Source organism: Biomphalaria glabrata, chromosome 6 (assembly GCF_947242115.1).
Source record: "Biomphalaria glabrata chromosome 6, xgBioGlab47.1, whole genome shotgun sequence".
Classification (NCBI taxonomy): domain Eukaryota; kingdom Metazoa; phylum Mollusca; class Gastropoda; family Planorbidae; genus Biomphalaria; species Biomphalaria glabrata.
In genome coordinates this window covers 33,203,279-33,226,599 of record NC_074716.1, presented here as the reverse complement: position 1 = coordinate 33,226,599, position 23,321 = coordinate 33,203,279, and the positions used below count along the sequence as shown (strand labels likewise).

The 23,321-nt window shown below is 40.2% G+C and overlaps 1 protein-coding gene across 1 annotated transcript; it reads left to right on the top strand.

Moving 5' to 3' along the window:
* On the top strand, positions 1-22,223 carry LOC106068594 (uncharacterized). The gene is made up of 9 exons (XM_056031416.1): positions 1-126; positions 2,101-2,216; positions 2,962-3,153; positions 3,911-4,046; positions 5,229-5,307; positions 7,599-7,797; positions 10,652-10,894; positions 11,827-11,903; positions 22,060-22,223. Exons 2-9 carry the CDS (start codon positions 2,105-2,107, stop codon positions 22,087-22,089), a joined length of 1,068 nt encoding a protein of 355 aa, XP_055887391.1. The 5' UTR covers positions 1-126; positions 2,101-2,104; the 3' UTR covers positions 22,090-22,223.
* The last annotated feature ends 1,098 nt before the right edge of the window (positions 22,224-23,321 follow it).

Sequence of the window (23,321 nt, the reverse complement as noted above, 5' to 3'; positions counted from 1 at the left end):
TATGCATATTTCTCTTAAAAAAAAACTATAGCCTAATCAAATATGTGTTCTTATTAGATATTAGATGTATTTATATTACATATTTTCATAATTTTATTTTTATAAGTTTAATAATTGAAATAAAAGGTAAGTTTGATATATTAAATGGCTGATAGCAATAAATTGGTCATTAGCAAATGCAATTCTAGATGAAGATTTCAATCTATCTAGAATCTAGACCTAGAGCTAGATCCCTCATACTCATACTCATTGTAATTGTAAAGTTGCATACCATAGAACAGAATCTGTTACATTCTAGATCTAGTAACTTTCTAAACTTAAAACGTACTCAGACTACACTTAATATACTTAAACCATTCAGCGCACTAGGCGGCAAGCTGCCTGCACAGAAACCTTCTCCAGCATATTTTTGCAGCCTCTTCCAAATGGTGTCCACTGCATTGAGATCTTTCTTCTTACCATTCTAGATGTAGTCTTTTTTTATACTAATTATCTAATAATAATTTAATGTATAGAGACCATAATGTAGGCTCAAGGTACTGTGATAACATGACAAACCTAATCACGAGAGATACCATGACAAACTCATCTAAATAAGTTTAAACAGATAGGTCTTAATGTTCTGCTTGAATGTAGTGAAACATGTTGTCTAAGATCAATGAGGAGTGAGTTCCAAATCTTTGGTCCGTGCACTGAAAATGCCCGCAAACCGTAGCTTTTGATGGAGAAACGTAGAATCACTAGAAGTGTTGAGTCCAAGGAGCGCAGTGTTCTCTGGGGGACATATGAAGTGATCAGTTCTCTAAGGGACAAGAGTATTTCTTTATTGTAGATGCACTGATGACAAAGTGTGGCCACCTTGTTGTCGATTCTCGCTTTCACAGGAAGCCAATGGGGAGTGCGCAAGAGGGCAATAGCAGCATCTCCTCGTGTCTTTGGTAGGACTAGTCTTGCAGCGTTGTGGTCTGAACTCGCTGCAGATTGGCGATTTCAGTTTTGTCATCGTGTATACCTGCTAGCACGGCGTTGCAGTAGTCAAGACGGCAGAGTATGAATGCCACAGCTAGCTTTTTTGTTGACTCCGTTGTCAAGTATGGTCGGATCTGGCCTAATCTGCGCACCTGCAGATAAAGACCCCTAAATATATAGAATAGAGTTATCATCTAGTTTTGAATAACTTAAAATAAATATTCTACTTAGATCTATATGCCTACTACTTAGGTCAGTGTTTCCCAAACTTTTTCCTTAACGGAACACTTCGCAATTTTGAGTATTTAGTGGAACACTTAGCTTATTTTTTAGAGAGATTCTTTCACGTGGTGGCCTACTATTTAATTATTCCAGTAGTTCGTGGAACATCTATACAGGGAAACACTGACTTAGATTTAGCCTACTATTTAAATATTCCAGTAGTTCGTGGAACATCTATACAGGGACACACTGACTTAGATTTAGCCTACTATTTAAATATTCCAGTAGTTCGTGGAACATCTATACAGGGAAACACTGACTTAGATTTAGCCTACTATTTAATTATTCCAGTAGTTCGTGGAACATCTATACAGGGAAACACTGACTTAGATTTAGCCTACTATTTAAATATTCCAGTAGTTCGTGGAACATCTATACAGGGAAACACTGACTTAGATTTATATTCCTTTTACAACTCTAGCTCCTTTTCTTCTTAGTGAAACCCTTGAAACATTCTCAAAGACTGAACACATGGACGTGGTAGTGAATACAGGAACAGTCTGGTCAATAAACACAGGAACAGTCTGGTCAATAAACACAGGAACAGTCTAGTCAATAAACACAGGAACAGTCTGGTCAATAAACGCACTTCATTACATCGTAACGAAGATATTTACGCAGTTAGCACCAGCTTATATTTTATAAGTTGCAAATAAGTTGATCTGATGACGCTGTGCCGGGGCATTATGGCAGACAGTTATGACAGGCTCATCCATTGCACACTTACTGCGTCAACATTCAGATTGATCTACAAATATATTCTAAATAAAACAAAAGCCAAGTCATAGTTCAGAAATTAGTTTCCAATGAATTGATCTGATGACACTTATGGTTATTTCTCTTGAACAGAACTATGGCGCCAGTACAACAGGAGAAGTCTGTTCCGAACTTACCCCCTCTAAGAGAAACCATTCTAGTCCTAGTAGTCTCATTAAGTGTTGTCTGTGCATTCACTGACTTAAGAAGTAAGTTTAAAGTCTTTTTTTTTATACAACGTGTACATACACTCTGTGTTTGTTTCTTGTAGGTTTTTACAAAGTTTATATCAACTCACTCTGTCTGTCTGTCTATTTGTCTGTCGGTCTCACACTCAAGTTGAAACATGGCGTAGAAAAACACGTATCAATAAAAAGAAAATTAACCAATTGGTCAATAAATTACTAGATATTAATTATTTTCTTTGATACCAATACGGGAAATGAATTCTTCAGTATTCACTGCTAGAGCTAAATGTTTAGCGTTGCGGCCCCTTAGATAATTGAACACGTACATTTCTCGGGATCAATTATTTATTGCACCTAACAAAACACGAATCAAGTTTTTAAAAAAACTAATTAGTCATTAATTATTGGGAATTAATTATTGTTTTGATATCAAATAAGGGAAATAAAGACTACATTATTGAGACATATAGTTGTAAATGCGGAGTTCTTTACCTTAGATAAGCTTTGTTGTTTGTTTCTTTATTTTTTTAGAATTGGTTTTATTTTGCTTGTTATCTTTCTTGTATGTTTCCATTTTGGCAATCAATTTTTCGAGCACTTCTACTCATTCCATCGACTTCACATACAAGCTCATGCTCTATGAACAAATTAAAAATCAATCAATTAGTTAAACTTCTATCTTTAATGAACCTCTACACCTGACATCTACATCTTGTAGTCTATACAGATCTATCCCTGAACAAATCCTTGACGTTTCTATCACCAGGTATTCCATGCATGACACCGTATCTTCAAAATCTCGTACCTCCCAAGCGTTCAGTGTGGTCTGGTGTCATCCAGCTGTCCCTCGTGTGTCACTCAGGCTTCGATATTGCTCTAAACTCTCCACTAGATGGCAGGTTCGAGTGTAAACCAGACGGGAAACCATGGAAACCTGACTTCATCCCAGACTGCAACCGTAAATATTTTCACATCTTTTTTTTTATTTACATCTAGATCTATTTGGGGACGTCCTTAGACAGTGTCTTTGGTGTATCCGATGTAAAGAAGACAGAAGTAGTGATAAACTAGACATGTTTCAAATCATGTGAGATCAAGATATAATAATTTGTATACACTTTTTTAGTACAATAAAATAAGTTATAGCATAATAGAAAAAAATGCTTGAATGACCAGTACTGCAACTTGAAATTATTAGCAGAACATAAAGATGATAAAAGAAATATTTAAAAAAAAAACATGCAAAATATACTAATAATTTTTTAAAAAAAGCTAAATATTAAATTACTGTTAAAAAAACAACAACAACAAAGCTTATCTAAGGAGAATAACTCCATGTTTACAACCATGTCTCTGAAAACATTAACAATTATTTCATTTATATATATATACAAAAATATTAATTAACTCCTACTATTAAATTACATATTTGGTGTTTTTTTTTTATTGAGTTTAGCCGATTGGTTCAAAAGTTTCTCTCTTTAGTACAGATACAAGTAGGCACTTTCTTTTAGGCCCTTCTGGTTTTTGGAGGGACATTAAACATACGCTACAGTCTCCGCCATGATCTATGGAACATGTATGCCAAAGTTTATCAAGATTGGTCAAACGGTTTTGATTTTTATTCGGGACATACATACATACATACATACATACATACGCCTTACTTTCTCATTTTTATATTAGATATTAATAACTGGTCTTGCATGTTTCAGCATTAATGAGGCCACAAAGTATTGCCATTAAAGTGATAATTAGCCATAGCACTCTCTGCTCCTCGTTGATCACTGCCAAAGTTTCAAGTGACAACTCCAGCATTGTATTTGCATCGAGGACTGTAAACATTCTTGAGTGAGTGAAAAACTTAGATCTCTGGGTGTAGGCCTAACGTTCAATCTTTCTGAGTTGAATTATTTGTTGCAGATATTCAAAATTGTATCTTACAAAAGACTTTATTGACACACGTTTTTTTTTTAGATAGTGGATCATTATTACAAAGCTTATATCAGCTCGCTCTGTCTCACATCCATTCTCGGATCAAGTTGAAACTTCGCAAAATTATTCATTGGTATCGACAAGATATGAATAAATAAATAAAACTAACCACTTAGTCAATTAATTACTGGCAATTAATTATTTTATTTGATGCCAACAAGGGAAACTAATCCTTCAATATTAACATATAAGGCTAAATTTGTAAAAAATGTTTTGTAAAATGTTTTACATGTTTCGGATGTTCCTTCAGAGTTGAAGATAGTTTACTTCCTAGTCCAAACCTCCCGCAGGACGACGGGGGATGGCAGCGGGCAGGGTTTGAACCCTCGACCGTCGATAAATCCGAACGACAGTCCAGCGCGCTAACCGCACGACCAGGCAGCCATCGTTGGGTTTAGTCCCCTTAAATGATTATTAACGCAATTTTTCCCTCAAGCATTCTTTGATCAAGTTCATACTTTTAAATAATTATTTAATGTATCTGACAAAGAATGAATCGTTAAAAAAAAAACAATTAGTCAATGAATTATTTGTAATTAATATTTTTGTTTAATATCGAATAAGGGAAATAACTTGTAATTACTGAGAGATATATATAGTTTTAGGGGGGAGTTCTTCTCCTTCAGATAAGCTATCTTTGTATCTTTTGTAAGGATCTTTCTTTTTTTTTTTTTTTTTTTCATTTTGCTTGTTTTTAAAATAAAATAGAATTCTTGTTAAGGTCAGGCGTAAATGTGAAATAAAAGATTGACCTAGAAGTTGTCTTGGAGGAAACAACGTTCTCTGATTGTACCACTGTTATTGGGTCACGTCTGCCTAAATCACACCTGCACTGGCACGTCAATAAGCGCTCAGGACTGTAAAGGTTTCAAGTTTGATGAGTTTAGATTTCCTTTTATCTTGCTACTGATCCAATCATTTGTATTTAAGTTTTTAATTACTCTATATCAGCACACAAATCTAGTGATTCAAATGATTTTGACTTTATATTTCCACACAAAATGTATTGATTTCTCTCTTTATTGTCTCTATTTTCAGATTGTGTCAGAGGTCCAAAATCTCCTCGTCATGTCGGGTGGCGAGTCTTCTTCTTGCATGTAGTAACAATGAATCAAAAGTAACTATACACTTCTAGTATATTTAGTAATGATTTCACTTTGTTTCAACCCCAGGGGGGGGGCGATACTTTGTAAAGCGACTCATTCTGTGCTCTCTAACAATTAATGCGGACAATTGTGCTTCAACACTTTGTAAAGCGACTCATTCTGTGCTCTCTAACAATTAATGCGGACAATTGTGCTTCAACACTTTGTAAAGCGACTCATTCTGTGCTCTCTAACAATTAATGCGGACAATTGTGCTTCAACACTTTGTAAAGCGACTCATTCTGTGCTCTCTAACAATTAATGCGGACAATTGTGCTTCAATACTTTGCTTGCCAGCTACTTTGCTATTCTTGTCTGCTCAAACGAACAATGTAAACTTATCATGGGTGTCAAATATTTCTTGATCACAAAATTTAGTCATCATCGCCATTTAGCTATTTTTTTATTTTTTTGTTTTAGAAAAAAACCAACATTTTGTCACTGAATGGAAACAAGAGTTCCAATGATAAGTTGTGATAGCTTGTTATTATTTTGTTCTATTGAACTTTTGATGTTGAAATGGAAATATTTTTTTGAATGCTCTTTGAATTCGCCTTTACTCAACAACCTAACTAACTTGAATAGAGTAAAAATGTGAATCCGAATATAGAGAAAGAAAAAAGCAAAGAGTTATTTGGAAAACCGAACGTATCCGAGGCATTGTCTGGCACTTGTAATATAGTTCAGTGCAGACACCAAAGTCAGTAAATCTCAGCATGATTGAGTAATCTTCAGTTCTTGAGGAGGGATTTAAGATGTAATCTTTCTTCATGAGGATAAATGGAAGATGTAATCTTCAGTTCTTGAGGTAGAATGAAAGATGAAATTAGCAGTTCTTGAGGAGGGATGGAAGATGTAATCTTCCGTTCTTGAGGAGGGATGGAAGGTGCAAAACAAAACAAAAAAACATGTAAAACGTTAAACATATAAAAAAAAGAAAAAATACTCAAGTTTTCTAAATCCATGAAAGTGAGCACTATATTGTATACTCTATGAGATTCATTAACTAGAATCGCAACCCTTCAAATTCCATGCATATGAAATAATCCAATATTGAAAAGTCTAACAACATTGGTCTAACAACTTCAGCACATCATCAAAAGATTAACTTGTTACAAGACTTGTTTTATAGAGGTATGGCAGCGACAAAGTCAAGGTCCACCACTTTCTCCAAATGGAAGAATATAGACAGCAGATTTAAACCAGGCCACAGAGTAGTCGACGACAATACTCAATTGTGGAAATTCCATTGCAATCCTGGTCTTCCGCGTGAATTCATAATCTTCTTGTCAAAATAAACATTTGTCGAACATAGCTTTGAATTTGGTGGAACATAGCTTTGAAGTTTGTCGAACATAGCTTTGAAGCTTGTCGAACATAGCTTTGAAGTTTGTGGAATATAGCTTTGAAGTTTGTGGAACATAGCTTTGAAGTTTGTCGAACATGGCTTTGAAGTTTGTGGAACATGGCTTTGAAGTTTGTCGAACATAGCTTTGAAGTTTGTCGAACATAGCTTTGAAGTTTGTGGAATATAGTTTTGAAGTTTGTGGAACATGGCTTTGAAGTTTGTGGAACATAGCTTTGAAGTTTGTCGAACATGGCTTTGAAGTTTGTGGAACATGGCTTTGAAGTTTGTCAAACATAGCTTTGAAGTTTGTGGGACATAGCTTTGAAGTTTGTGGAACATAGCTTTGAAGTTCGTGGAACATAGCTTTGAAGTTTGTGGAACATAGCCTTGAAGTTTGTGGAACATAGCTTTGAAGTTTGTGGAACATAGCTTTGAAGTTTGTCGAGCATAGCTTTGAAGTTTGTGGAACATAGCTTTGAAGTTCGTGGAACATAGCTTTGAAGTTTGTGGAACATAGCTTTGAAGTTTGTCGAACATAGCTTTGAAATTTGTGGAACATAGCTTTGAAGTTTGTGGAACATAGCTTTGAAGTTTGTGGAACATAGCTTTGAAGTTTGTGGGACATAGCTTTGAAGTTGGTAAAACATAGCTTTGATGTTTGTGGAACAGAGCTTTGAAGTTTGTGGAACATAGCTTTGATGTTTGTGGAACATAGCTTTGAAGTTTGTGGAACATAGCTTTGAAGTTTGTCGAACATAGCTTTGAAGTTTGTGGGACATAGCTTTGAAGTTTGTGGGACATAGCTTTGAAGTTTGTGGGACATAGCTTTGAAGTTTGTGGGACATAGCTTTGAAGTTTGTGGAACATAGCTTTGAAGTTAGTTTTTTGTTTGTTTATTGTTTTCTTCTTCTTCAGCTTTTCCTCAAACTGACCACCAAGTTTTCTGATGCGGTCAACAGCGAACTGGTCAGAGGGGAGAGTACAAGTTTGATCGACTCACTAGTCCAGCAAATGAACATCCCGAACAACGCCAGCATGCCCCACGTCATCGACGGAGAAGGGTGTCAACCAGGAACTTTGGGGGCGTATGATGACAAGATAGGCGCCGTTTGCCGTAGGTTATCATTTGATACAACTTAGATACAAATTAGATACTGCTTTATAAACTAGCAAAATAAGTCACAATAGTCACACGCAATTACAGCAGTGATTGCAGTGGGCTCGTTTATTTTTAGAATTGGCTAACCAGAGAAAACATTTTGACTTATATATACTGACAATTGGTCTAAGCCATTGACGTCCAACTTACGGCACGCGGGCCATATCCGGACAATGTGCTATGCTGCGTTAAAATTATTTATAGATTACCAGACTCAAAAACCGAAAGTTCTCTAATTTTCTGGTATTAAGCACAAATACTAAATTATCAACTAGACTTGAAAGCTTGTAACTTATGAGCTGAATGACTGACTTTCCGGGTCATGAGCTTGTTTCCCTTATGTGTAGATTACCAGACTCAGAAATAGAAAGCTCTCTCATTTTTTGATACCGGAAACCATGGGCGTAGCCGGGGGGGGGGTTCAACCCCCCCCCCCCCGAAATGAAATCCCCCCCCCCTTGGAGGGGGGGATCGGAATTTAGTGAATGATTTTTTGCTTTGATTTTGTTTATTTAAGTTGAGATTTTAATACTAAACCATCAATTTCCCCAGCACAACCAATGGGGTTTTGAGCTTAAAACCCCTTACCAGGGGGTTTTGAGTTTAAAACCCCCTACCAGGGGGGTTTGAGTTTAAAAACCCCTACCAGGGGTTTTGTGTTTAAAACCCCCTACTATGGGTTTTGAGTTTTAAACCCCCTACTTGGGGTTTTTGCAGTTAACCCCCCCCCCCTTCTATAAAACAAAAAAAAACAAAAATGCAAACGAAAATCCCCTAATTCCAAGAGCACAGTTAAGTGAGATTTTGATTTTAAAACCCCCTTCAAAATTTACGATAAACCCCCTCTTCAATATAAAAAAAAAGTTAATTACGCACTCAAAATGTTATGAGCGTAGCTAAATGGGTTTTGACTTAGTTTTTAGTTTAAACCCCACTTCAGCGGGGTTTGAAGGTAAAAAATACCTCTTTAATAATAAAAACAAAGCAAATTATACACTCAAAATGTTTTGAGTGTAGTCAAAGGGGTTTTGAGTTTAAACTCCCCTCCAGTGGAGTTTGAAGCTAAAAAGTACCTCTTCAATATAAATAAAAGCAAATTACTCACACTAAAATCTATGAACGCAGCCAAAGGGGTTTTGAGTTTAAACCCCCTCCTCCCGACAAGGGGGTTTGAGGCTAAAAAATACATCTTCAGTGTAAGAAAAAAAGCAAATTACGCACTCAAAATGCTATGAGCGTTGCCAAAAGGGATTTTGAGCTTAAACCCCCATTCAGAGGGGTTTAATGCTAAAAATACCTCTTCAATATAAAAAAAAGCAAATTACACACTAAAATTATTTGAGCGTAGCCAATCCAATCGGGGGTTTTGAGTTTAAACCCCTCTTCTACAGATGGCGTTTGTTTAAAGTTTAAAACCCCTCCAGATGGTTTTGAGTTTAAGATCCCCCTACAGAGCATTTTGAGGTGGAAAACCCCCAACAGATGATTTTGACGATAAAACTTCTCTTTTCGATATAAAATCTAAAGCAAACTACAGTCACTTAATTCCAAGAGCGTATTCAAGAGTGGTTACACATTTTTACCAGTGGCAGGGCTCCCTTAATAAACTGCAGTGAATAGTCATCTGCCGAAACTGAAAAACACTAAATGTGGCTCAACAAAGATGGCTAAGACAGATTTTAGTAGTCAGTTATAGAGATCGGGTTTAATTCAAGGAAATCCTATGCCGAACTGCGAGTCGACCCTTTAGTAAGATTGTGACAGAGCGTCGCATGAGGTTTGCGGGACATGTTCTCCGACAAAATGAATTACGCATAAGAAGAGTTGCAATGATATCGTAGTACAACTTGACGCCACTCATTCATTGAGGTCCTCATGGCAGGTGGGAAGAGGCTTCAGACATTACCAGTGACAGATTTGTATGGAAACAGCTTGACGTCAAATGCTCCGAACGGCGCGGTAGGGTCTAAGTCAGTAAGAATAGCACATTAGGTTTTTGAAATAAAACTTTTTAATAGCAGGAAAATGCACTGTAGATACCTCAGAATATGCATTTTGTTGGCTTTCAATACCAGAAATAGTGCTTGGCGGCGGGGCTTCGCCCCGCGCTAGCGCTCCCCAGACCCCATTGCTAATAATGGCAGGGAATCTACAATTTTATGGAAACAGCTTGACGGCAAATGCGCCAAACGGCGCGGGAGGGTCTAAGTCAGTAAGAATAGCACATTAGGTTTTTGAAATCAAACTTTTTAATAGCAGGAAAATGCACTGTAGATACCTCAGAATATGCATTTTGTTGGCTTTCAATATCAGAAATAGTGCTTGGCGGCGGGGCTTCGCCCCGCGCTGGGGAAGCTCCTAGCGCTCCCCCAGACCCTCTTGCTAATAAAGGCGGGGAATCTACAATTTTCCCACTAACTCATGAAAGAACCTATTCTAGGGCACAATAAACGTCTTCCGAAAGAATGAAGGGTCAGAATGCAATAAAGATTATTTACACACACACACACATAAATACATATTTTTAAAAAAAATTCGCTGGGCCCCCCCCCCAAACCCCCCCCCCCCCCGAAAAAAATCCTGGCTAGGCCCATGCCGGAAACCAACTATCTCCTTTAAATTCATTTTTTTTTTTGTGAAGAAACTAGAAGCTACTAGAATGTAAAAAGCTTTCTGTTTACACTTCTCTGGCAACCTTGACGCGTACTTCACGTGGCTAGTAAGTTAGTCATTTCCTGATGTGTAGATATATGACTTATGTAGATAACTTAACAGCTTTCATTATTCACTTGTTGTATGCACTGACTAGGAGGCTGTTCACTTGGCCACTACCTATCTTCCAATAACACCTGCTTGCCCTGTCCTCCTGGATACTACTCAGACGTGCCACTGAGGCAACGGTGCAATGTCTGTCCCGGCCTGGTCAGTGTCGCAGAAAACGTGTGGGCAAAGGTCAACGCTACTGGTCAGTGGATGGCATTCGCCATTTCCATGTGTCCAAAATTCTATAATGAGCCCAATGTCAACTTGTCGATTGCGAAGGCTTTAGAAGGTAGATTGTTATTTTGCACATATCTTTTGTTTAATTTTCTAAATGAAATTTTAAAAAATGTCTTTGTGCTACGAAACATCAGCGTATTTATCATATCAGCGTTTATCAACATTGTCTCTCTTATGTAGCTTTTGATTTGATTTTTTTATATTTCATATATTTTTCAAGGCGTCCTAGAAATCCCATCATTAAAAATCCCAGTCTTCACCGAGATTCGAACTCGAGAGCCTCGGTTAGGGAGCCAAGCCACTCGGCCACCTCGACTCTCTAATGTTTAAAAACTAAAAGTATTCAATGAAGAGTTGTCCTGTCACCACAAGACAACTGAAACAAGATGGACTCCAAACTTTTATAAAAGAAAACATTTCAGTATGTCTTTGCATTGGCGATTCTACCCGTCTTTCTTGCATTAGAACGGTCAAAGTTTTCCCGCGCCCCATAGGCCTACCGTCGTTCTGATGACGTCTTCGTGACCAAAAGGCACGTGAAGAAAAAGATGACTGGACGACATTTCAGGCGTAACTGTCGACATGCGCCCTCGAAGGTCTATCGCACTTCAGTATCAGTCTATGTAATTGCGCATGAATTTGTCATGATCATTTGAAGATTGATTTTGTTGTGAAAAATTTACAATTCATGAGAAACTTTTGATAAATGTAACAGCTGAGTTCTGAACCCAATAGGTTTTCCTTGCCGCCTTTTCCCAACCTTTACTCTGAGACTTTTTCTAGTGTATAAATAATTTTTTAAATGTCTTTTTCAAATATTTTTCGGAAACATTTTTTTCTTGGGAGTCAACCCTAAAAAACATAATCTAAATCATGTTTATATATCTGTGGGGTATTTTTTCTCTTGTCATTACTTTATTGTGTTTGTTGAGAATGTAGAGATTGAATAGTAAAATTGTTAACACTTCCTCGAAATTCTTTTAGCAATAAACAAAGCATACAACAGTTCCAACAGACCGGAAGTTTGCATTGTCGTCTGCGTGTTTCTGATGCTCTTGTATGTAAGTAGACTTGACTGGTTTTCACATTCGTGCTCTTTTGCTTGCACACAAACACACACAGGTTAAAATAAAATCATTTCTCCAAGTGTTGACTTACTTAGACTTAGATCCTCCATTGGGCGGTAAGCTGTCTCCACAAAGATCTGTCACTGGCAATATCTGAAGCCTTTTCCCACCTGGTGTTCACTGCTCTGAGGTCCACCCTGAAAGTGTGACGTCCCTGTTTGCGCTTTCCTCGTATTGATCTCCATGTCATCGTAACTCTTGGTATGCGTAATTCATGTTGTCGGGGAAAATTTCATGTTAGGCATCCCCATCGTTTGCTATGATGCTGCCTAGGTATGTAAACTTGTCCATCCCAATCGTTTGCTATGATGCTGCATAGGTATGAAAACGTGTCCATCCCCATCGTTTGCTGTGATGCTGCCTAGGTATGTAAACTTGTACATCCCCATCGTTTGCTATGATGCAGCCTGGCTATGTAAACTTGTCCATCCCCATCGTTTGCTATGATGCTGCCTAGGTATGTAAACCTGTCCATCCCCATCGTTTGCTATGATGCTGCCTAGGTATGTAAACTTGTCCATCCCCATCGTTTGCTATGATGCTGCCTAGGTATGTAAACTTGTCCATCCCCATCGTTTGCTATGATGCTGCCTAGGTATGTAAACTTGTCCATCCCCATCGTTTGCTATGATGCTGCATAGGTATGAAAACTTGTCCATCCCCATCGTTTGCTGTGATGCTGCCTAGGTATGTAAACTTGTCCATCCCCATCGTTTGCTATGATGCAGCCTGGCTATGTAAACGTGTCCATCCCCATCGTTTGCTATGATGCTGCCTAGGTATGTAAACTTGTCCATCCCCATCGTTTGCTATGATGCTGCCTAGGTATGTAAACTTCTCCATCCCCATCGTTTGCTATGATGCTGCCTAGGTATGTAAACCTGTCCATCCCCATCGTTTGCTATGATGCTGCCTAGGTATGTAAACTTGTCCATCCCCATCGTTTGCTATGATGCTGCATAGGTATGAAAACTTGTCCATCCCCATCGTTTGCTGTGATGCTGCCTAGGTATGTAAACCTGTCCATCCCCATCGTTTGCTATGATGCAGCCTGGCTATGTAAACTTGTCCATCCCCATCGTTTGCTATGATGCTGCCTAGGTATGTAAACCTGTCCATCCCCATCGTTTGCTATGATGCTGCCTAGGTATGTAAACTTGTCCATCCCCATCGTTTGCTATGATGCTGCCTAGGTATGTAAACTTCTCCATCCCCATCGTTTGCTATGATGCTGCCTAGGTATGTAAACTTGTCCATCCCCATCGTTTGCTATGATGCTGCATAGGTATGAAAACTTGTCCATCCCCATCGTTTGCTGTGATGCTGCCTAGGTATGTAAACTTGTCCATCCCCATCGTTTGCTATGATGCAGCCTGGCTATGTAAACTTGTCCATCCCCATCGTTTGCTATGATGCTGCCTAGGTATGTAAACTTGTCCATCCCCATCGTTTGCTATGATGCTGCCTAGGTATGTAAATTTGTCCATCCCCATCGTTTGCTATGATGCTGCCTAGGTATGTAAACTTGTCCATCCCCATCGTTTGCTATGATACTGCCTATGCCTATGCTATGATGCTGCCTATGCTATGATGCTGCCTAGGTATGTAAACTTGTCCATCCCCATCGTTTGCTATGATGCTGCCTAGGTATGTAAACTTCTCCATCCCCATCGTTTGCTATGATGCTGCCTAGGTATGTAAACCTGTCCATCCCCATCGTTTGCTATGATGCTGCCTAGGTATGTAAACTTGTCCATCCCCATCGTTTGCTATGATGCTGCATAGGTATGAAAACTTGTCCATCCCCATCGTTTGCTGTGATGCTGCCTAGGTATGTAAACTTGTCCATCCCCATCGTTTGCAATGATGCAGCCTGGCTATGTAAACTTGTCCATCCCCATAGTTTGCTATGATGCTGCCTAGGTATGTAAACCTGTCCATCCCCATCGTTTGCTATGATGCTGCCTAGGTATGTAAACTTGTCCATCCCCATCGTTTGCTATGATGCTGCCTAGGTATGTAAACTTCTCCATCCCCATCGTTTGCTATGATGCAGCCTGGCTATGTAAACTTGTCCATCCCCATCGTTTGCTATGATGCTGCCTAGGTATGTAAACTTGTCCATCCCCATCGTTTGCTATGATGCTGCCTAGGTATGTAAACTTGTCCATCCCCATCGTTTGCTATGATGCTGCCTAGGTATGTAAACTTGTCCATCCCCATCGTTTGCTATGATACTGCCTATGCCTATGCTATGATGCTGCCTATGCTATGATGCTGCCTAGGTATGTAAACTTGTCCATCCCCATCGTTTGCTATGATGCTGCCTAGGTATGTAAACTTGTCCATCCCCATCGTTTGCTATGATGCTGCCTAGGTATGTAAACTTGTCCATCCCCATCGTTTGCTATGATGCTGCATAGGTATGAAAACTTGTCCATCCCCATCGTTTGCTGTGATGCTGCCTAGGTATGTAAACTTGTCCATCCCCATCGTTTGCTATGATGCAGCCTGGCTATGTAAACGTGTCCATCCCCATCGTTTGCTATGATGCTGCCTAGGTATGTAAACTTGTCCATCCCCATCGTTTGCTATGATGCTGCCTAGGTATGTAAACTTCTCCATCCCCATCGTTTGCTATGATGCTGCCTAGGTATGTAAACCTGTCCATCCCCATCGTTTGCTATGATGCTGCCTAGGTATGTAAACTTGTCCATCCCCATCGTTTGCTATGATGCTGCATAGGTATGAAAACTTGTCCATCCCCATCGTTTGCTGTGATGCTGCCTAGGTATGTAAACCTGTCCATCCCCATCGTTTGCTATGATGCAGCCTGGCTATGTAAACTTGTCCATCCCCATCGTTTGCTATGATGCTGCCTAGGTATGTAAACCTGTCCATCCCCATCGTTTGCTATGATGCTGCCTAGGTATGTAAACTTGTCCATCCCCATCGTTTGCTATGATGCTGCCTAGGTATGTAAACTTCTCCATCCCCATCGTTTGCTATGATGCTGCCTAGGTATGTAAACTTGTCCATCCCCATCGTTTGCTATGATGCTGCATAGGTATGAAAACTTGTCCATCCCCATCGTTTGCTGTGATGCTGCCTAGGTATGTAAACTTGTCCATCCCCATCGTTTGCTATGATGCAGCCTGGCTATGTAAACTTGTCCATCCCCATCGTTTGCTATGATGCTGCCTAGGTATGTAAACTTGTCCATCCCCATCGTTTGCTATGATGCTGCCTAGGTATGTAAATTTGTCCATCCCCATCGTTTGCTATGATGCTGCCTAGGTATGTAAACTTGTCCATCCCCATCGTTTGCTATGATACTGCCTATGCCTATGCTATGATGCTGCCTATGCTATGATGCTGCCTAGGTATGTAAACTTGTCCATCCCCATCGTTTGCTATGATGCTGCCTAGGTATGTAAACTTCTCCATCCCCATCGTTTGCTATGATGCTGCCTAGGTATGTAAACCTGTCCATCCCCATCGTTTGCTATGATGCTGCCTAGGTATGTAAACTTGTCCATCCCCATCGTTTGCTATGATGCTGCATAGGTATGAAAACTTGTCCATCCCCATCGTTTGCTGTGATGCTGCCTAGGTATGTAAACTTGTCCATCCCCATCGTTTGCAATGATGCAGCCTGGCTATGTAAACTTGTCCATCCCCATAGTTTGCTATGATGCTGCCTAGGTATGTAAACCTGTCCATCCCCATCGTTTGCTATGATGCTGCCTAGGTATGTAAACTTGTCCATCCCCATCGTTTGCTATGATGCTGCCTAGGTATGTAAACTTCTCCATCCCCATCGTTTGCTATGATGCAGCCTGGCTATGTAAACTTGTCCATCCCCATCGTTTGCTATGATGCTGCCTAGGTATGTAAACTTGTCCATCCCCATCGTTTGCTATGATGCTGCCTAGGTATGTAAACTTGTCCATCCCCATCGTTTGCTATGATGCTGCCTAGGTATGTAAACTTGTCCATCCCCATCGTTTGCTATGATACTGCCTATGCCTATGCTATGATGCTGCCTATGCTATGATGCTGCCTAGGTATGTAAACTTTTCCATCCCCATCGTTTGCTATGATGCTGCCTAGGTATGTAAACTTGTCCATCCCCATCGTTTGCTATGATGCTGCCTAGGTATGTAAACTTGTCCATCCCCATCGTTTGCTATGATGCTGCATAGGTATGAAAACTTGTCCATCCCCATCGTTTGCTGTGATGCTGCCTAGGTATGTAAACTTGTCCATCCCCATCGTTTGCTATGATGCTGCCTAGGTATGTAAACTTGTCCATCCCGATCGTTTGCTATGATGCTGCCTAGGTATGTAAACTTGTCCATCCCCATCGTTTGCTATGATACTGCCTATGCCTATGCTATGATGCTGCCTATGCTATGATGCTGCCTAGGTATGTAAACTTTTCCATCCCCATCGTTTGCTATGATGCTGCCTAGGTATGTAAACTTGTCCATCCCCATCGTTTGCTATGATGCTGCCTAGGTATGTAAACTTGTTCATCCCCATCGTTTGCTATGATGCTGCCTAGGTATGTAAACCTGTCCATCCCCATCGTTTGCTTTGATGCTGCCTAGGTATGTAAACTTGTCCATCCCCATCGTTTGCTATGATGCTGCCTAGGTATGTAAACTTCTCCATCCCCATCGTTTGCTATGATGCTGCCTAGGTATGTAAACCTGTCCGTCCCCATCGTTTGCTATGATGCTGCCTAGGTATGTAAACTTGTCCATCCCCATCGTTTGCTATGATGCTGCATAGGTATGAAAACTTGTCCATCCCCATCGTTTGCTGTGATGCTGCCTAGGTATGTAAACTTGTCCATCCCCATCGTTTGCTATGATGCAGCCTGGCTATGTAAACTTGTCCATCCCCATCGTTTGCTATGATGCTGCCTAGGTATGTAAACTTGTCCATCCCCATCGTTTGCTATGATGCTGCCTAGGTATGTAAACTTGCTCATCCCCATCGTTTGCTATGATGCAGCCTGGCTTTGTAAACTTGTCCATCCCCATCGTTTGCTATGATGCTGCCTAGGTATGTAAACCTGTCCATCCCCATTGTTTGCTATGATGCTGCCTAGGTATGTAAACTTGTCCATCCCCATCGTTTGCTATGATGCTGCCTAGGTATGTAAACTTCTCCATCCCCATCGTTTGCTATGATGCTGCCTAGGTATGTAAACTTGTCCATCCCCATCGTTTGCTATGATGCTGCCTAGGTATGAAAACTTGTCCATCCCCATCGTTTGCTGTGATGCTGCCTAGGTATGTAAACTTGTCCAACCCCATCGTTTGCTATGATGCTGCCTAGGTATGTAAACTTGTCCATCCCCATCGTTTGCTATGATGCTGCCTAGGTATGAAAACTTGTCCATCCCCATCGTTTGCTATGATGCTGCCTAGGTATGTAAACTTGTCCATCCCCATCGTTTGCTGTGATGCTGCCTAGGTATGTAAACTTGTCCATCCCCATCGTTTGCTATGATGCAGCCTGGCTATGTAAACTTGTCCATCCCCATCGTTTGCTATGATGCTGCCTAGGTATGTAAACTTGTCCATCCCCATCGTTTGCTATGATGCAGCCTAGGTATGTAAACTTGCTCATCCCCATCGTTTGCTATGATGCTGCCTAGGTATGTAAACTTGCTCATCCCCATCGTTTGCTATGATGCTGCCTAGGTATGTAAACTTGCTCATCCCCATCGTTTGCTATGATGCTGCCTTTGCTATGATGCTGCCTAGGTATGTAAACTTGTCCATCCCCATCGTTTGCTATGATGCTGCCTAGGTATGTAAACTTGTCCATCCTCATCGTTTGCTATTATGCTGCCTAGGTATGAAAACTTGTCCATCCCCATCGTTTGCTATGATGCTGCCTAGGTATGTAAACTTGCTCATCCCCATCGTTTGCTATGATGCTGCCTAGGTATGAAAAGTTGTCCATCCCCATCGTTTGCTATGATGCTGCCTAGGTATGTAAACTTGCTCATCCCCATCGTTTGCTATGATGCTGCCTAGGTATGAAAACTTGTCTATCCCCATCGTTTGCTATGATGCTGCCTAGGTATGTAAACTTGTTCATCCCCATCGTTTGCTATGATGCTGCCTAGGTATGTAAACTTGCTCATCCCCATCGTTTGCTATGATGCTGCCTAGGTATGAAAACTTGTCCATCCCCATCGTTTGCTATGATGCTGCCTAGGTATGTAAACTTGCTCATCCCCATCGTTTGCTATGATGCTGCCTAGGTATGAAAACTTGTCCATCCCCATCGTTTGCTATGATGCTGCCTAGGTATGTAAACTTGCTCATCCCCATCGTTTGCTATGATGCTGCCTAGGTATGAAAACTTGTCCATCCCCATCGTTTGCTATGATGCTGCCTAGGTATGAAAACTTGTCCATCCCCATTGTTTGCTATGATGCTGCCTAGGTATGTAAACTTGCTCATCCCCATCGTTTGCTATGATGCTGCCTAGGTATGTAAACTTGCTCATCCCCATCGTTTGCTATGATGCTGCCTAGGTATGTAAACTTGCTCATCCCCATCGTTTGCTATGATGCTGCCTAGGTATGTAAACTTGTCCATCCCCATCGTTTGCTATGATGCTGCCTTTGCTATGATGCTGCCTAGGTATGTAAACTTGTCCATCCCCATCGTTTGCTATGATGCTGCATAGGTATGAAAACTTGTCCATCCCCATCGTTTGCTGTGATGCTGCCTAGGTATGTAAACTTGTCCATCCCCATCGTTTGCTATGATGCAGCCTGGCTATGTAAACTTGTCCATCCCCATCGTTTGCTATGATGCTGCCTAGGTATGTAAACTTGTCCATCCCCATCGTTTGCTATGATGCTGCCTAGGTATGTAAACTTGCTCATCCCCATCGTTTGCTATGATGCAGCCTGGCTTTGTAAACTTGTCCATCCCCATCGTTTGCTATGATGCTGCCTAGGTATGTAAACCTGTCCATCCCCATTGTTTGCTATGATGCTGCCTAGGTATGTAAACTTGTCCATCCCCATCGTTTGCTATGATGCTGCCTAGGTATGTAAACTTCTCCATCCCCATCGTTTGCTATGATGCTGCCTAGGTATGTAAACTTGTCCATCCCCATCGTTTGCTATGATGCTGCCTAGGTATGAAAACTTGTCCATCCCCATCGTTTGCTGTGATGCTGCCTAGGTATGTAAACTTGTCCAACCCCATCGTTTGCTATGATGCTGCCTAGGTATGTAAACTTGTCCATCCCCATCGTTTGCTATGATGCTGCCTAGGTATGAAAACTTGTCCATCCCCATCGTTTGCTATGATGCTGCCTAGGTATGTAAACTTGTCCATCCCCATCGTTTGCTGTGATGCTGCCTAGGTATGTAAACTTGTCCATCCCCATCGTTTGCTATGATGCAGCCTGGCTATGTAAACTTGTCCATCCCCATCGTTTGCTATGATGCTGCCTAGGTATGTAAACTTGTCCATCCCCATCGTTTGCTATGATGCAGCCTAGGTATGTAAACTTGCTCATCCCCATCGTTTGCTATGATGCTGCCTAGGTATGTAAACTTGCTCATCCCCATCGTTTGCTATGATGCTGCCTAGGTATGTAAACTTGCTCATCCCCATCGTTTGCTATGATGCTGCCTTTGCTATGATGCTGCCTAGGTATGTAAACTTGTCCATCCCCATCGTTTGCTATGATGCTGCCTAGGTATGTAAACTTGTCCATCCTCATCGTTTGCTATTATGCTGCCTAGGTATGAAAACTTGTCCATCCCCATCGTTTGCTATGATGCTGCCTAGGTATGTAAACTTGCTCATCCCCATCGTTTGCTATGATGCTGCCTAGGTATGAAAAGTTGTCCATCCCCATCGTTTGCTATGATGCTGCCTAGGTATGTAAACTTGCTCATCCCCATCGTTTGCTATGATGCTGCCTAGGTATGAAAACTTGTCTATCCCCATCGTTTGCTATGATGCTGCCTAGGTATGTAAACTTGTTCATCCCCATCGTTTGCTATGATGCTGCCTAGGTATGTAAACTTGCTCATCCCCATCGTTTGCTATGATGCTGCCTAGGTATGAAAACTTGTCCATCCCCATCGTTTGCTATGATGCTGCCTAGGTATGTAAACTTGCTCATCCCCATCGTTTGCTATGATGCTGCCTAGGTATGAAAACTTGTCCATCCCCATCGTTTGCTATGATGCTGCCTAGGTATGTAAACTTGCTCATCCCCATCGTTTGCTATGATGCTGCCTAGGTATGAAAACTTGTCCATCCCCATCGTTTGCTATGATGCTGCCTAGGTATGAAAACTTGTCCATCCCCATTGTTTGCTATGATGCTGCCTAGGTATGTAAACTTGCTCATCCCCATCGTTTGCTATGATGCTGCCTAGGTATGTAAACTTGCTCATCCCCATCGTTTGCTATGATGCTGCCTAGGTATGTAAACTTGCTCATCCCCATCGTTTGCTATGATGCTGCCTAGGTATGTAAACTTGTCCATCCCCATCGTTTGCTATGATGCTGCCTTTGCTATGATGCTGCCTAGGTATGTAAACTTGTCCATCCCCATCGTTTGCTATGATGCTGCCTAGGTATGTAAACTTGTCCATCCCCATCGTTTGCTATGATGCTGCCTAGGTATATAAACTTGTCCAACTCTTCAAGCTGTGACTCGCCAATTGTGTTTCTTTTTGTAGCAATGGCTTGTAGATTGTTTATGCTAGGGGTGGTCAATCTTTTGCTTCAGTGCGCCAATTTTTTTTCACTTCTAATTCAGATTTGTCGCTTCAAATTTTACAAGCTTCAGTCATTTAAAATATGGTAGTTTGGTCAGTTAGAAAACTTACAAACCACAACTTTCTCTTAATTATCTTCTGTTTTATCCTCTTTTTCCTCATTTTAATTAAATATTTTACAGCTGGTATCCATCATCATCATCAAACTCCATTTCAGTGAGGGCTTGAGATTATGGTATCCAGAACATAGTACAAGTTCAACATTGTTACACCTACAGCGTCTTGGTGTATAATCTAAAATTCTTTTAAGCAAGATTACTGTTCCAGTAACTCTATCAGTCATTGAGGTTTTAGTGTACTAAAATTAACTTGATTTCCTAGACTTCCTCAAATATCTAAGATCATCTGGTTTTAACTTCAAATGACTTAAGGAATAATTTCTTTAAAATTGTTGAAATTATCATCATTTGTTTTTCTAAGTAGAAAAAACGTAAAGAGCTAACATCCAAAATGCCCAAGGCTAAAGAAAGAAAGAGCATACATGTGCACAATGTTAACAATAACATATAACCAACGTGTCAGGGTTTTTCTCTCATTAGTATATGTATCATAAACCTGTCGGTCGATTTGGGTCTCGTAATAGCTAGTTAATTAAATTGCTGATGAACTTTTTTTTGTTCTATAAATCAGTTATTTTTTGCTAGCATACATACTTTGTCTTTTTTTTGTGTTTTTCTAGTGCAGCGGTTCTCAACCTTTTAGGCTCGGCGACCCCTTTTTACGATCCCCCACTCTGCCGCGACCCCCCCCCCCGCACACACACACAGTGGTAGAAGGATAGACAAAAACAATTCATTATTTCGATGGTCTTAGGCGACCCCTGGCAAATCGTCAATCGACCCCCAAAGGGGTCGCGACCACAGGTTGAGAACCCCTGTTCTAGTGGGTGAAATGCGCCACTTTGGCAATAGGTTGGCCACCCCTGGTTAAACGAAGGTGCAGTTTATGAAGAAAAAAAAAACAATTCATTGCTTTTATGTGCCTGAAAGATTTTTAGTTGAATAACCCAACCGACGTGTGGGAGCCGTGGGTAGTGTCCAAGAAGCAAAGAGAGTTATGTCGACATGAATTAAAAGACTTCATGTAACTTCTGTGTAGAAGAGTTTACCTCACAGTATGTAGAGTGAAGTCTTCCCTTTGTTAGCACACAGCTTAAATGCTATTCAACGGGGTTATCTTTGCATCAAGAATAATTGTTACACTACAGCGAAGCCTGACCAAAGGAATTTACCTATGTCTTTGTCTACAGGGATTGGTCGAAGGGAAGCTATCAAGATAAAACCGGAAGTTTTATCTAGTATTTTGCTTAAAGTAGAGTCAAACACTGCCTTCTGTTGGCTGCCTTATAATCTCATTCTATTGTTTTTAATTTTTAACAAAGTTTTTGTAAATAAAAAAAAAAAAAAGATTATAAAATACAATGATTTATAAATATTTGAGTTGAGTCTTTCATTCACATTTATTTCTAGTTCAATCATTAGTACAAACTTTCAGAAAATATTTTATTGTGTATGTTATTTGCTGACAGCATCCTAAATACAACCCAGACTTTGTTGCTCCTATACTGTCATACTTTCGTTACTAATCAGGTCTGACCAAATTTCAACATAAAATAACTTAATGAAAACATATGGTCCACTAGTCATGTTTGGTCATTACTTTACATGTACCCTTTAGACAATCTGGCTGATGATAGGTGAAGTACAGCCAGAGATCATTACATTTTATAGGAAGTAAGTAAAAAAAGAACAAGCACTTTCTCCCCAAACCTAGCTAGAAAACCACCATACCACAAACTCTGAGGTTACAAGATCATGTCAAGTGGCTGAAGTATCATGGACATGCTCTCCTGCCAAACGGTGTACTACTTAGGTCATCACTGGTAGGAGAACAAAGAAATGGAGACAGCAAGGAAAGGTGAAAATAAGATTCCTTGTTCAAGAGTCTTGATCTAGAGTAAAAGTATCTTAAGACTGTCACTTCCTAACTCTGGATTTATAATTGATATACTTAAGAAGTGATGTCATGATGTGATTCTCAATCTTTGAGGTATTAGGATTTTGTTGCCATGTATTTTACAAAGCCCGTTACACTTGCTGGTCGAGACTGTATTCACTGATTTTATCTCATACTTTATCTAAAAAACACAAAGACACTTGCTTATTAGGCATAGTTCAAGTAGAACATATGAGTATTTGTCATTTACAAATGCAACAAATCTACAAACACAACCTAGTAAAATTGATGACAGTGATTTGGTCCAACTTACATTCTTCTAGTTGGTGGAGTAGCAAGAGGGGTAGAGACCCTTTACTTCAGCTATATATCAACAGTAGTGGCCTGAGACAATTTTTAGGTCAGAAGAAATTTTAGTAAGTGAAAGATTACAAGTTAAAAACATTGTCATATAGGCGGGGCACACAGCAGCCTTGGGAACATTATTAGGACTTCTCTTTAAAAATGGCAAAATAAGTCTAACTCAAAGTGAGGTGAATTATAATAGCAGGTGTA

What these genes read in the sequence shown, in the direction of transcription:
- LOC106068594 (XM_056031416.1), top strand. Translation starts at nt 2,105, where the DNA reads ATGGCGCCAGTACAACAGGAGAAGTCTGTTCCGAACTTACCCCCTCTA. An exon ending in TGCATTCACTGACTTAAGAA is followed by an intron (nt 2,217 to 2,961) that starts GTAAGTTTAAAG and finishes TTCTATCACCAG; the next exon opens with GTATTCCATGCATGACACCG. An exon ending in TGTTTCTGATGCTCTTGTAT is followed by an intron (nt 11,904 to 22,059) that starts GTAAGTAGACTT and finishes CTTTGTCTACAG; the next exon opens with GGATTGGTCGAAGGGAAGCT.